Below are 15,774 nucleotides of genomic sequence, written 5' to 3'. Positions count from 1 at the left end.
CAACTGGACATGTCGCCTACAGATGCCTGCCACATTGCCAAGCAAGAAAGATATTTCGCAATCGTCAAACGCAGTGAGTTGTTATGGCTTGGATCGGTTTAAGCCCGGTCGGGCGGAGGAGAGTGAGAACAGGGTAGTGGACAAAGTCATGTAAGCAACAAAGTGAGGTAGTTTGTGTGGATGAGCAGATTGAATGGTGTGTGCGTGTGGTCCTTCTGTGGCTCAGTTGGTAGAGCATGGCGCTTGTAACGCCAGGGTAGTGGGTTCGATTCCCGGGACCACCCATATGTAGAATGTATGCACACATGACTGTAAGTCGCTTTGGATAAAAGCGTCAGCTAAATGGCATATATTATTATTATATTATTATTATTATTATCAGCTACATGTGCAGAGACCGTGGCACGAGTGAGGCGAGGTTGTAGATATAATTTCTTAAATTTAGGAGCTAGACAGGATTATCTAGGTTTTTACATTGGCGTCATCTACGGGCTGAATGTTACGTGGATGGGCCAGTTATCAATCTCTTTCCAGAACGTGTTTACATTTGTATAAACTTCAAGTATTACTGACTAGAAACCCCCCGAAAAAAATTATAATCTGGCAAGCTGTTTTAGCTTTCTCCCTACGGCTAGGCTAGGCAGTAGGCTTGTAGTGATCATCTTTGAGGTGATAACACTATTTGCTTTGCAATTTATTAAAAACAGTCAAATTACTTTTCAAGTCATGTGCTTCAGTTCTTGTATACAATCACATCGGACATTTGTAATAAATGCAAAAGTGAACAAACTAAGTTGGTCTTATTCGGGCAATGGGTGCAGCCATCTTTGACTTTGTTTATTTGCGTCTTAATTAAAGCGAATGGTATTCTGGGATTTGTCAATTTCTGCTTGTCAAACAGAAACAAACATGGCTGCCATCATAAAGAATTTAGTACTGTGTGTGTGTGTGTGGGGGGGGGGTACCTTCACCAGTACCCACCATCTTTTCCATCCAACTTCAAAAATCTCACTCCCACTGGACCAAACCTATCTTTATCATAACCATGTCCATCAATGCAAGGCTTGGGCTCCGAGCGCCTCACAACACCTTCTACCCCTTCCATTTCACCTCCAGAACTCAAACTGGTGTCCGGCTCGCTATGTTTGGATTTAACACCAATCTTCCTCGACAAACCCTCTCCCTTGTTATTACTAGCTTCAACAGATTCAAACCCATCCTCTGCATCCCTCAGTCTTTTGAACCTCCTCTCTCTTCCCCTCCCATCCTGCTCCCCAATTACCCAATTCCTGAAAATATTCAACTTTTCCAAGCTGAAATCTCTTTTTAGCCTCCTCGAGAGACACGCCAAGCCCTGTACTCCAATGTTGAAACGTTCTCCTCAACAGTCATTGGCACAAGACATTTGTTTTTCACCAGGATGCTCAATCACTGATAATCTGTTCATAATCAGGGACATGCCTGTCAAGGCTTTCAAATATACATTTTTAAATGGTTACCTTGGACCAGGAGGAAGCCTTAGATTGGGTGGACCATGGATATTCAATGTGTTGTCTTATTTGGTTATGGTGAGAATTTTGTGGCCTGGGTTAAAGTGTTGTATGCTGGGGCTTCATGTATGGTCAAGGTCGGGGCTCAGTAGGCCAGTCTGGGTAGGGCAGGGCATTCGCCAGGGATGCCCTCTATCGGGGCCGCTATACACTCTTGTTATTCTGTCCTTTCTGGGCCTGTTACTCAGGAGACTACAGGGAGTGTGTGAGCCAGGCATAGGGTTGGCGACAGTTATAGCAGTGTCAAGCATATACTGATGATGTCTCAGTGTTGGTTAAGAATGAGCAAGAAATAGTTTGAGGGTGTACGAAGCTAGAGTGAGGCTCTGTTATGTGGGGCATGGAGGGACAGGGCACCTCTGCAGTTTCGAAGGGGGTTGCAGTGTGCTGTGAGGGTCTCAAGATGCTTGGGGTGTCTGGGCTCAGGGGGTGGGTTAGGAAGAACTGGGATGGAGTGTCACAAGCAGTGCTGTCAAGGTTGACGAAGTGGAGGTGGCTCCTGTCCAAGTGTCATACAGAGGGAGGGTGCTGATCATCAACAACTTGGCAGCATCCTCCCTATGGCATAAATTGGCCGTTCTCAATCGTCTGCTTGCGGAGCAGGTTAGTGGATTTTTTTAGCCGGGTGATCGGCTTGGGAGCTGCAGTGCAAGTTAGTGGATTTTTTTAGTCGGGGCGTCACTGGCTGAGGGCGGCGGTTCTGTACCTGGAGAGGGGACAAGGCCTGGTGGACCTGGAGAGCAGGGTGGAAGGGATCCGACTCAAAGCGGCAGAGAAGGTACTCTACCATACTGTGCTTTTTTGAGAAGGTACTCAACCAGAATGTGCTCTATTGAGGAGGGCTGGTGGTTTGGGGCTAGATCTGCAGCTTTTCCTAATGCGGCCGGAGAGACATAGCAGTGGTCTCTGATTTTTGTGCAGCAGTACTGAGGGCCTGGCAACTGCTGAGACCCACACGAGAGGGGGGTATGGTGCCTGGGCCATGGGTGTGGGAGGAGCCCATGTTCCACGACCCACTTATCCCTTTGAGGTCTGGTCATTCAGCCACCCTGCACAGACGTATAATGGCAGCAAGCATGAAGAGACTCGCAGACCTACGGCTGCCGGGGGGTGGAAAACTGCCCAAGAGTTAGCAAGAGTTGGTGGGACTGACGGGGGCATCAGATCCAGTGTTATTATTCAAATGCATGGTCTCTGCGTGTCTTAGGTTTGAGTTCAAGATTTACAAAATTATCAACAGTGTGGAGATGTTTCCGGAGGCATGGGGGCTCAAGGGGGCTGTCTTTATAGCTGGAGAGGGGGGTGGGGGTAGATGTACTGTTGTAATGTGGTGCTGAAGGGTGTATTGTACTGTTATGTACTGTGTAATGTGATTGTGTGGAGGGGGGTGTTTGTGGTGTTTTTCAGTATAATGAGGATGGCTCATTACAGTAAGACCATTCAGTCAATCTCTCTCTTGGCATGAAACAGCTTTGTATCACACTAACAATTCCTTCCCCACCTTATCTCAATATTCCTGCACCAGACAGTATCTCGCTCACTCACTCACTCACTCACTCACTCACTCACTCACTCACTCACTCACTCACTCACTCACTCTGCAATCTCTGACTCTGCGGTCTCTCACTCTGCGGTCTCTCACTCATGTGTTTGCTTCAAACAGTGATGATGGCATTTAGTTGCTGGGTGCCTCAGTCTCTGACAAAGCCGCGGTGAGACTGATATGAATATTCATCACCTTCACGCACCGATGTCCACAGACAATCAAGGGAGATGGGGTGAGTGGGTGATGGCGGATTCTGTTCATTATACACAGTCTCTTCACTGTCCTACCGCTGTTCTGTTTGCTCTGGAGAGGCACTTTGTTGGAATTTGGCAGTGGGGGCAGTGCCGTTTCCCCTATGCTGAAATTCACATGAATTCTGTGGCACATGAATTCTCTGTGACCTCTGATTATAAAGCATTTATTATTAGACAACACATTCATTTAACCTAAATACCTCCTTCTATTCTCCTCTTAGTCCATTTTTCTTCACTCATCCATCTCCCCATCTGGCCCAATCTCACTAACTCTCTGTTATCCACTTCTACATCATCCTGACCTTGTCCCTATCCTCCCTCTTTTTAAAACCCACTTGTGTCCTTCCTTACCCTTCCATTCATCTCTCTCCCTATCTCCTCCTCTACCCTTGGTCTGTCATCCCTCCTTCTGTGAGGTCTCCACTCCTCCTCCTGCTGCTCTACTCCTTACACTTCACCCTGTCTTCAGGTGTTTTTAACACCCATACCCTTCACCACCTTGCCCCTCAGACAAGATGCCCCCGGGGTGTTCCAAAAACATGCCCTAAAGCGTGATGCCATCTAGGCCTGCACCCATACCATCCATCATCACCACCAATAATCACTCAAAGGTGGGGGGCCCTCCAGGTGGCCCATAACCTCCTCCATACCCTTAGGCTTGATGTTACAAAGACCCAGGCAAGACCTACCCAGCAAGATGACAATGCACAGCAGGATGGCGATCAGGGCCCCCGTGCTGAGGCCTGCCGAGGAGAGGAGGCCCCTCTCATCCTGGCACGTCTGCACCCTCCCGTTCCACTGACATGGGCACACCTGCAGGGTCAGAGTGCTGGTGCCGCTCAGTGCCGGCTCCCCACCATCCCACACCACGATGGGCAGTTCATACAACTCCTGGACCAGTCGGCTGAACCGCCTCCGGCGCGCAATGATACTGGCCGTGTTGTCTGGAACGAGAGAGAGACAGAGAGAGAGCGGAGAGAGAGAGAGAGAGAGAAAATACACTCATTAGGACAAATTAGAGGAGAGGACTCATTCAGGACGACTAGCTACCCAGGCCGCACTTCCCATTAGGGGGGATTCTGTCCAGAGCGCTCCATTCTAATCCACTTCCACAGATGGATTTTTAATGGAGACAGCGAGCAAATGTACTTTCACTTTGAAATAGAAAATTCTTCTATTCCACAAGTCTACCGATATACACATACATACTTCTTGTCTCTTTCAAGCTGGTAAATGTCTCTTTCTCTGTGTCTGTTAACTCTGCTTGTTGTTTACTTTTTGTTCCTGTTATAGTTCATATCCGAGTCATTCCAATAAACCACGAAATAAGCAGTTCACCTTGAACATTCACGAGGCCACTGTACTAATAAAGGTGAGACAGGAAGGAAAGAGACATGAAAGAAAGATGGGAAAAGGGAAATAAAGGAGGTAAAGGAGATATTCCAGTGGAGGTTGCGAGAGGCACTGGCTCCTCTCTCTTCACTGTGAAAGCACTTCCTCCATACAGACGGCACTGTAGTGTAAAGTAGTAGCTACCAAACTAGTGTTCCTAGACCTCCACCACCTCACACTCTAATCTCTACTCCATCTATGGAATAATTACAATGATTGACAGTCGGAATGACAACACGTACTTCAAGCTTTATTAACTCAGACTCGCCGTATCACACTATCAGCAAGACAGGAGGGGGTGGAAGAGAGAGAGAGAGAGAGAGAGAGAGAGAGAGAGAGAGAGAGAGAGAGAGAGAGAGAGAGAAGGAGAAAGAAAGACAGAGTGAGAGCTGTAAGATAAAGAAAAGAAAGAGAGAGTGATGTTTGGTATTCACGATCATAGCTTGCATTTCTGAAGCCCAGATCCAAGATAATATAGGCTCCATGAGAGCCTCCTGGTGTGCAGGGACAAATAAAAGGGTTCTATGTGGCACCCAAAAAGCTTCCCCCAAAGGGAAAAATGACAGATCGTCTATTGGTTCTAATCTTTTAACAATCTGTATCATACAGTGGAGTAGGAGGAAATTCAGGCAGCTGGCAAAAGAGAATATGATATTTTTTTAATTGTTTATTGCAATATATGTGTTTAGCATGTACAATGATTGATTAATGAATCAATTAATTGATCTTGTGTGACACAAAGATAAATAACATATCTAAAGTAATCAAATATGTTAGGTGGATTCATTGCACCTATTACTGAAAGGGTTGTTCCAGTTTAGATGCTTTAGGTAGTCTCGTTAAATGACCCTGGTAGTCATTCTGGATGCAGATTTTGGGATTCACTCTGGTTGGATTCCAATGGGAATTAAACATCCTTTTGTCAACATAATGTCACTTGATGCTATTTTTGCTTTAGCTTACGCTGGTCACAAGTGACCAAAACACAGCGAAGGAAGGGTCTTTTTTCACATCAGATGTACAGCCTTGTCAAATCCTTCAATGGAACATTTCTCCTCCTGACCCACCAAGTAGAAGCCAACAATCTCACCTACCTTCCAACACTACTAGTCTGTTCCCTATCAGATGATCAGCGGGAGAAGTATACATCGCTGCTGCGTGCTTTGAATGGTGAGTTTTCTCGTCCTTTTGAGGATTTCAAAGTGTTGGAAAATGACATGCTGTTGGTTTCCTCTCTTTTCACCTTCAATGTGGATAACGCTCCTACTGACCTGCAACTTGAGCTTATCGATCTTCAGTCTGATGCAGTGACTGGAGAACTATTCAAAACAATGTCACTTACGAGGTTCTATGCATCTCTCGATGAACAACACTTTCCAATTATTAGGAGTTATGCTCAGAAGTTGTTTGTACGGTTTGGGTCAACATATGTATGTGAACAGACATTTTCAGTGATGAAATATAACAAGTCAAGGCACAGATCTTCTCTTGCTGACTCTCACCTCTCAGCAATCCTGTGCATAGCGATGTCAGAAACTATACCTGACTTCACTGCTCTAGTCAATACCCATCAGAGACTTCACTCCTCACACTGATTGAGTAGTTTGAATGTAATGTTGAGCTCTCTCTCTTTTTTGTGTTGTTGTGCATACCCGTTAACAAGAGTTCTGTCCGTGGTGCTGAATGCACAATGTACTTTTCCCTCCTTGTAGTCCATTGAATGTTTAATAATGAAAATACCTACCAAAAGGAGAACATGGATGTGGTTTATTTCTGTGCATGTTAAAACAGTAAATTAAGTAGTATACCTGGATTGTAACGGTTTTCTAGGTGTGAAGGAGAGTCGGACCAAAATGCAGCGTGTAGATTGCGATCCATGTTTTCATAAACAAACGTAACACGAATCTAAATACAAACACTACAAAAAAACAATAAACGTAACGAAAACCGAAACAGCCTATACTTGCGTACACTGACACAGACAGGAACAAGGACACTAAGGACAATCACCCAAGACAAACTCAAAGAATATGGCTGCCTAAATATGGTTCCCAATCAGAGACAACGTCAAACACCTGCCTCTGATTGAGAACCACTCCAGACAGCCATAGACTTTGCTAGATAACCCCACTAGCTACAATCCCAATATATACACACCACATACAAAAACCCATGCCACACCCTGGCCTGACCCAATACATGAAGATAAACACAAAATACTTCGACCAGGGCGTGACAGACCCCCCAAGGTGCGGACTCCCGAACGCACCTCAAAACAATAGGGAGGGTCCGGGTGGGCGTCTGTCCATGGTGGCGGCTCCGGCGCGGGACGTGGACCCCACTCAGTCAATGTCTTAGTCCCCTATCCTCGCGTCCCTGGATAGTCCACCCTCGCCGCCGACCATGGCCTAGTAGTCCTCACCCAGAACCCCACTGGACTGAGGAGCAGATCGGGACTGAAGGGCAGCTCGGGACTGAGGGAAAGCTCGGGAGTGAGAGGAAGCTCGGGAGTGAGAGGAAGCTCGGGAGTGAGAGGAAGCTCGGGAGTGAGAGGAAGCTCGGGAGTGAGAGGAAGCTCAGGAGTGAGAGGAAGCTCAGGCAGGTAGATAGATCTACCAGATCCTGGCTGGCTGGTGGATTCAGCAGATCCTGGCAGACTGGCAGATCCTGGCTGACTGGCAGATCCCGGCGGATCCTGGCTGACTGGCAGATCCTGGCCGACTGGCAGATACTGGCCGACTGGCAGATCCTGGCGAACTGGCAGATCCTGGCCGACTGGCAGTTCTGGCAGATCCCGGCTGACTGGCGGATCTGGAAGAGTCTGGTTGACTGGCAGATCTGGAAGAGTCTGGTTGACTGGCAGATCTGGAAGAGTCTGGTTGACTGGCAGATCTGGAAGAGACTGGCGGATCTGGAAGAGTCTGGCTGACTGGCAGATCTGGAAGAGTCTGGTTGACTGGCGGATCTGGAAGAGTCTGGTTGACTGGCAGATCTGGAAGAGTCTGGTTGACTGGCAGATCTGGAAGAGTCTGGTTGACTGGCAGCTCCTTGCAGACTGGCAGCTCCTTGCAGACTGACAGCTCTGGCTGCTTCATGGAGACTGACAGCTCTGGCTGCTTCATGGAGACTGACAGCTCTGGCTGCTTCATGCAGACTGACAGCTCTGGCTGCTCCATGCAGACTGACATCTCTGGCTGCTCCATGCAGACTGACATCTCTGGCTGCTCCATGCAGACTGACAGCCCTGGCTGCTCCATGCAGACTGACAGCCCTGGCTGCTCCATGCAGGCTGGCAGCTCTGGCTGCTCCATGCAGGCTGGCAGCTCTGGCTGCGCTGAACAGATGGGAGACTCCGGCAGCGCAGGAGAGGAGAAAGGCTCCGACAGCGCTGGAGAGGCGGGAGACTCCGACAGCGCAGGAGAGGCGAGGCGCACTGTAGGCCTGATGCGTGGTGCTGGCACTGGTGGTACTGAACCGAGGACACGCACAGGAAGCCTGGTGCGGGGAGCTGCTACCGGAGGGCTGGGGTGTGGAGGTAGTACTGGATAGACCGGACCGTGCAGGCGCACTGGAGCTATTGAGCACCGAGCCTGCCCAACCTTACCTGGTTGAATACTCTCGGTCGCCCTGCCAGTGCGGCGAGGTGGAATAGCCCGCACTGGGCTATGCAGGCGAACCGGAGACACCGAGCGCAAGGCTGGTGCCATGTAAGCCGGCCCAAGGAGACGCACTGGGGACCAGATGCATAGAGCCGGCTTCATGGCATTTGGCTCGACGCTCAATCTAGCCCGGCCGATACACGGAGCTGGAATATACCGCACCGGGCTAGCCCCCCGGTAAGTACAGGTAGTTTGTGCAGGTCTCCTACCTGGCATAGCCATACTCCATGTGAGCCACCCCCCAATAAATTTTTGGGGCTGACTCCCGGGCTTCCTTGCCAATCGTGTTCCCTCATATCGCCGGCTCCTCTCTCCGGCTGCCTCTGCTCTCCTCGCTGCCTCCACCTGTTCCCATGGAAGGCGATCCCTTCCCGCCAGGATCTCCTCCCATGTGTAGCAACCCTTGCCATCCAATATATCGTCCCATGTCCATTCCTCATTGCGCCGCTGTTGCTTGTTACCACGCTGCTTGGTCCGGGTGTGGTGGGTGATTCTGTAACGGTTCTCTTGTGGTGAAGGAGAGTCAGACCAAAATGCAGCGTGTAGATTGCGATCCATGTTTTAATAAACAAACGTAACACGAATCTAAATACAAACACTACAAAAAAACAACAAACGTAACGAAAACCAAAACAGCCTATACTTGTGTACACGAACACATAGACAGGAACAAGGACACTAAGGACAATCACCCACGACAAACTCAAAGAATATGGCTGCGTAAATATGGTTCCCAATCAGAGACAACGATAAACACCTGCCTCTGATTGAGAACCACTCCAGACAGCCATAGACTTTGCTAGATCACCCCACTAGCTATAATCCCAATATATACACACCACATACAAAAACCCATGCCACACCCTGGCCTGACCCAATACATGAAGATAAACACAAAATACTTCGACCAGGGCGTGACATGGATGTGATTTACAGTAGATATATCTGTCAACACAGTCATACACATGATGTATAATCCTGTAATATCATTCTGGCCCACGATGGCAAAAATATAATCTAATGTGGCCCTCCATGGAAAATAATTGACCAGGCCTGAGCTAGACCATGCTGTTCAGACCAGCTTGACCAGCTAGACCATACTGGTCTGCACCATAACCAGATAGATCATGCTGGTCAGACCAGCTTGGTTGTCTTACCAGAGGCGACTGTTCTATCCTACCGATACAGTGTATAACCTGCCACCTGTATGTTATTCATGTCGTCGTTCAGCCACGACTTGTGAAACACAGTCGTGGCTGAACAGTTTTTAATGTCCCTGTAATACAAACACAGTCGTGGCTCTATTACAGTTTTTAATGTCCCTTTGGTAGGATATACGTTCTTGTAGTTCGTCCACTTTATTATCCAGCGATTGTACATTGGCCAATAGTACGCTTGGCAAAGGCAGATTAGCCACTCGTCACCGGATCCTCACAAGGCACCCCGATCTCCTTCCGCGAAACCTCTGTCTCTTTCTGCTGCAAATGACGGGGATGAGGGCCTGTTCGGGTGTCTGGAGTAAATCCCTCTCGTCCGACTCATTAAAGAAAAAGGATTCGTCCAGTTCAAGGTGAGTAATAAGAGACGGTAGCAGCCACACTATGTGCAAAATAAATTAAAAACAATGTGAAAAAACTATCATAATAGCACGGTTTGTTAAGAGCCCATTAAACATCAGCCATCCCCACTGGCGTCATTTTGACTAAAGGCAATATTCCCGCGTTAGTGGAGACTGCATTCGTGGTGAAAGCTGCAGATGTCAGCTCAATAGGAAATGACCTTTCTTCAAAGATACAGATTGCGTAATGTCTAGCTGGCTCAGATAATATGTTATGCCATGCTACGTCACTGGATGTTTTGTGATGCATGTTATAACACATTTCATCAAATACCTGCCTCATGCAAATAGATGCTTTTTAAATGTAGGCTTTTTGATATAAATGTCTTAGTGTCTTACCCAAGTTTGCAAAGCAAGCACATTTTGGAGTTAAGAATTATCGTAAACACTGGATTCTTACAGTACTCTTTGGCACAAATACTCCAAAAGCTAAGCCAGATGACCGTGTCTCAAATGTTAGATAGAAATAGAGCACCAGCGGTAAATTGTTGTAAGAATGATACACAGGCTAATTAAAATTTCCAAATATCAATGGCTTGACAGCGTTGCTTTCTACCAAGCTGGTTAGCTTGGAATAACAAAAGGTCCTCTGTATGAAAGGCCTTCACAAATCTATTGATCTATTCAAATAACTGGGTTGTTTAGAAAACATAGCCTTCTAGATAATTAACAGTGAAGAAAAGCAAATGTCACCGCAATGATGTGGCACAGAAAACTCAGATCATAGAGGGATGTAATGTTGAGTAATTGGAAATCACCATTGGGAAAGGCAATGTCTGTTTATCTTTTTTATCTTTTTTTTATGTAGATAATGTAACAAAATGTGGGATACACTGCGCTACTTTACCAGCATTATTTGAGACGAGCCCCAGATCCTACAACTCACGATTGCATTGTGTGCATCAGCTGTTGTCTTACATACCTCTTTCCCATAGACATTGTTTAATGAAACACTGCAACATAAATTACGCCATGGCTTTTTGATCGCGAAATAATGAAATAATAACTACTCATTCTGAAAAGAACAGAGAATAGCACACAATGGAATTCAGGTTTTATAATAGCTTTAGAGATTCAGCAAAGATGGGGTTGCAAACAGACAGGAGAAATGGGCCTCTGAAGTATCCGTAATGCTTTCAGGGCTGTTTTAAAATGCAGAAACGGGCAGTCAGCTGAAACCAGAGACGACATAACACCCTTAACAATAGCAGCGTTCAGAACGTATCACTTAGCCAGTGTGTTTTCTTTAACCTAGCTTTTATGGCTAAAAGTGTAAAAGTGTTTGCAGCAGCAGTAACGCAATGATAGGGCACAGGATTTGTCCCAAATAGCACTCTATTCCTTCCCTAAATGGCACTCTATTCCTTATATAGTACCCAATGGTCCCTGGTCAAAAGTAATGCACTATAAAGTGAATAGGGTGCCATTTGGGATGCAAAATCCAAGACGTTGTGCCTATGAGGACCATTTTGAACATAACAAGGAGACTGGGGGTGGAGAGAGGGATGAGGGAGGAGGTGTTGAGGGAGGGGGGAGGAAGGGTTGTCTGTCTGAGGGTGTGTGAGGAATTTTCTTACATTTCACGACAACAGATGGGAAGTATTAGGCGCTGGCAGACAGACATCCACTCCCAACCTCTGTCGTAGTGCAAGAGCCTGCTGTAAAGAGGCAAGAGCTTACTCTATACGGGGGGAAAAGGATTCTTAAAAGGGTTCTTCCTCAGCTCTTAAGGTTCCTTGGAGAACTCTTGCCCAATAAAGAACCTTTGAGTTAATTGTGGGTTTCATGACGTGGCATCTACGGTTATTCTGAACTCTGAAAGGTTCTTGAAATAAATGGAAGCCTGCAGATACTACATGTCCCTTTCATAGCACACAGCAAATTAGCCAGTGTTATCTAGTGTATATTTTTGTGTGACTTTTCTTGTGTTGACTTAAGAGTAACATTAAAACTGTAAAGAGTTCAATTAACACTCAGTGGTGTAACATACCCTGTGTTGGTGTTAACCAGCATTGAACCAAAACCATGCACATCATGGTTATATTTCCCAGCGTGCTCTATTGCAGGTAGATTTTTTTGAATTGTTTGTTTCAATATCTGTGTTTTTGCATGTACATGGATTGCTTCATTAATATTGTTTTACTCAAATATAAATAACATACATTTTTCTAAACAATTCCAATATGTTACTTGAATTTATTGCACCCGTTACCAAAATAGTTGTTCCAGTTTACATTTTTAATATAGTCTCATATGTAAGTCTTTCTGAAATAATTGTGAATGCAGTTTGCAGGTGAATATTTCCAAATGTTGGATATCCCCACTCAGGTTAGATTCTATAAGGAGTTAAACATCACTTTTCGATCAAGCAAAATGTGACATGTACTGAGTTTCAGGCCACTATATTAGCATAAAACTAGGACATCAAAAGAAGGCCTTACGAAATATGTATTGTCTTAAAATATACATTTGAATGATATTCACTTAGGAACTGACTCAGTGAAAACCACAGGAAAGGAATGAATGCAACAACAATGTCTCTGTCACTAGAAAATACAATCATGGCTGGTACTGGAAGCTCACATGCAAATAACCCTGGAAAATATGCAACTAAACCCTACAGCAGGGCTATTCAATTCTGATCCTGGAGAGCCGAAACATTCCTTGTCTGGGATTTTCACATTTATGGTTATTCAGAGACCCTAAAATGGTTCCCATATGGCATCGCTCTCAATAACCTTATTTGGTTCCAACTTGCACTTTTATTTTTAAGAGGATATCAAATAGAGTACAGAGTCAACAGTACGTGTAGGTTGGGTTCTATGACTCACACTCTGACTAGCTGCTAACACTGTGAGTACAGTACAGACTGAAACCTGAAAAAAATATATCTTAATTCAAATCAAATAAAATGTTATTTGCCACATGCTTTGTAAACTATAGGTGTAAACAAACAGTGAAATGCTTACTTTAGGCTATTTTTCCAGCAATGCAGTTAAAGATAATAATACTAAAAAATGAAATAGTGGCATTTCAGTACGACTAAACAAGAAACATGCTTTGTTAATGGATAAAGAGAAGTAAAAGGGTAAAATGGCCACGTGAAGAGACAGAGAGTGGGAGTCTGTATTGCAAACGAATGGGAATAGGAACTATTGATGAGTTTTTGAGGAAGGAACTCACACTAGCAGAAAGTGAATCCAAGATAGTACCCCTAATTACGGTGGAACCGTTCATCAAGGGTTATAGGAAGAACCCTTCAACGATAAAAGGGTTATCGGTAGAACTCTTCATAGAGTGATCAGGTAATCAAATGGCTACCAGGACTCTTTGCATTGTCCCGCCCCCCCCAACCCCTCTTTTACGCTGCTGCTACTCTCTGTTTATCATATATGGATTGTCACTTTAACTATACATTCATGTACATACTACCTCAATTAGCCCGACTAACCGGTGCCCCCGCACATTGGCTACCTGAACAATCTGCATTTTGTCCCGCCACCCATCACCCGCCAAACCCCCTTTTACGCTACTGCTACTCTCTGTTTATCATATATAGATTCACACTGACAGTGTCGTGAAGAAGGCGCAGCAGCGCCTCTTCAACCTCAGGAGGCTGAAGAAATTCGGCTTGTCACCAAAAGCACTCACAAACTTCTACAGATGCACAATCGAGAGCATCCTGGCGGGCTGAATCACCGCCTGGTACGGCAACTGCTCCGCCCTCAACCGTAAGGCTCTCCAGAGGGTAGTGAGGTCTGCACAACGCATCACCGGGGGCAAACTACCTGCCCTCCAGGACACCTACACCACCCGATGTTACAGGAAGGCCATAAAGATCATCAAGGACATCAACCACCCGAGCCACTGCCTGTTCACCCCGCTATCTTCCAGAAGACGAGGTCAGTACAGGTGCATCAAAGCTGGGACCGAGAGACTGAAAAACAGCTTCTATCTCAAGGTCATCAGACTGTTAAACAGCCACCACTAACATTGAGTGGCTGCTGCCAACACACTGTCATTGACACTGACCCAACTCCAGCCACTTTAATAATGGGAATTGATGGGAAATGATGTAAATATATCACTAGCCACTTTAAACAATGCTACCTTATATAATGTTACTTACCCTACATTATTCATCTCATATGCATACGTATATACTGTACTCTATATCATCGACTGCATCCTTATGTAATACATGTATCACTAGCCACTTTAACTATGCCACTTTGTTTACTTTGTCTACATACTCATCTCATATGTATATACTGTACTCGATACCATCTACTGTGTGCTGCCCTGTACCATCACTCATTCATATATCCTTATGTACATATTCTTTATCCCCTTACACTGTGTATAAGACAGTAGGTTTGGAATTGTTAGTTAGATTACTTGTTGGTTATCACTTTGTCGGAACTAGAAGCACAAGCATTTCGCTACACTCACATTAACATCTGCTAACCATGTGTATGTGACAAATAAAATTTGATTTGATTTGATTTGTTTATCATATATGCATAGTCACTTTAACCATACCTACATGTACATACTAACTCAATTAACCCGACTAACCGGTGCATGTACAGTGCCTTGCAAAGGTACTCACCCCCTTGGTGTTTTTCCTATTTTGTTGCATACAACTTAATTTAATTTAAATTGGTTTTTATTTGGACATCATGTTGGACATGCACAAAATATTCCAAATTGGTGAAGTGAAATTTAAAAAAAGACTTATTTAAAAAAATGCAACAAAAAAAAATAAACGGAAAAGTGGAGCGTGCATATGTATTCACCCCCTTTGCTATGAAGCACCTAAATAAGAACGCAACCTTGTGGGGCCCCAGTGTTGAGGATCAGCAGGATGGAGATGTTGTTTCCTACTCTCACCACCTGGGGGCGGCCCGTCAGAAAGTCCAATACCCGGTTTCACAGGGCGGGGTCGAGACCCAGGGCCTCCAGGTTAATGACGAGTTTGGAGGGTACTATGGTGTTAAATGCAGAGCTGTAGTCAATGAACAGCATTCTTTCATAGGTATTCCTGTTGTTCAGATGGGATAGGGCAGTGTGCAGTGTGATGGCAATTGCGTGGTCTGTGGACCTATTGGGGCGGTAAACAAATTGGAGTGGGTCTAGTGTATCAGGTAGGATCGAGAGGATATGATTCTTGACTAGTCTCTCAAAGCACTTCATGATGACAGAAGTGAGTGCTACGGGGCGATAATCTTTTTGTAATCCGTGATTGACTGTAGACCCTGCCACATACGTCTCGTGTTTGAGCCATTGAATTGCGACTCTACTTTGTCTCTATACTGATGCTTTGCTTGTTTGACAGAGGGAATAGCTACACTGTTTGTATTCTGTCATGTTTCCAGTCGCCTTGCCATTATTAAAAGCGGTGGTTGGTGCTTTCAGTTTTGCACGAATGCTGCCATCAATCAATGGTTTCTGGTTAGGGAAGGTTTTAATAGTCACCGTGGGTACAACATCACCGATGCACTTGCTAATAAACTCACTCACAGAGTCAGCTTATACGTCAATGTTATCGTCTGAGGCTACCCAGAACACATTCCAGTCCACGTGATTGAAGAAATCTTGAAGCGTGGAATCCGATTTGTCAGACCAGCGCTGGATAGACCTGAGCATGGGCGTTTCATGTTTTAGTTTCTGTCTATAGGCTGGGAGCAACAAAATTGAGTCAGGGGGGGGAGGCTTTGTATGCATCAAGGAAGTTAGAGTAGCAATGGTCCAG

At 45.5% G+C, this 15,774-nt stretch overlaps 1 protein-coding gene across 1 annotated transcript in view; it reads right to left on the bottom strand.

The window, feature by feature from the left end:
* LOC118361557 (cadherin-18-like) overlaps nucleotides 1-15,774 on the bottom strand; it is a 215,768-nt gene that overhangs the window by 9,297 nt on the left and 190,697 nt on the right. The window contains exon 11 of the mRNA XM_035741579.2: nucleotides 4,040-4,294. Within this exon, the coding sequence (XP_035597472.1) occupies nucleotides 4,040-4,294 (255 nt within the window). The remainder of the gene's footprint in view (nucleotides 1-4,039; nucleotides 4,295-15,774) is intronic.

The sequence above is a fragment of the Oncorhynchus keta genome, chromosome 28, assembly GCF_023373465.1.
Source record: "Oncorhynchus keta strain PuntledgeMale-10-30-2019 chromosome 28, Oket_V2, whole genome shotgun sequence".
In the NCBI taxonomy this organism is placed as follows: domain Eukaryota; kingdom Metazoa; phylum Chordata; class Actinopteri; order Salmoniformes; family Salmonidae; genus Oncorhynchus; species Oncorhynchus keta.
Note: the sequence above shows the minus strand (reverse complement) of the source record. Positions and strands in the feature narration are given on the sequence as shown.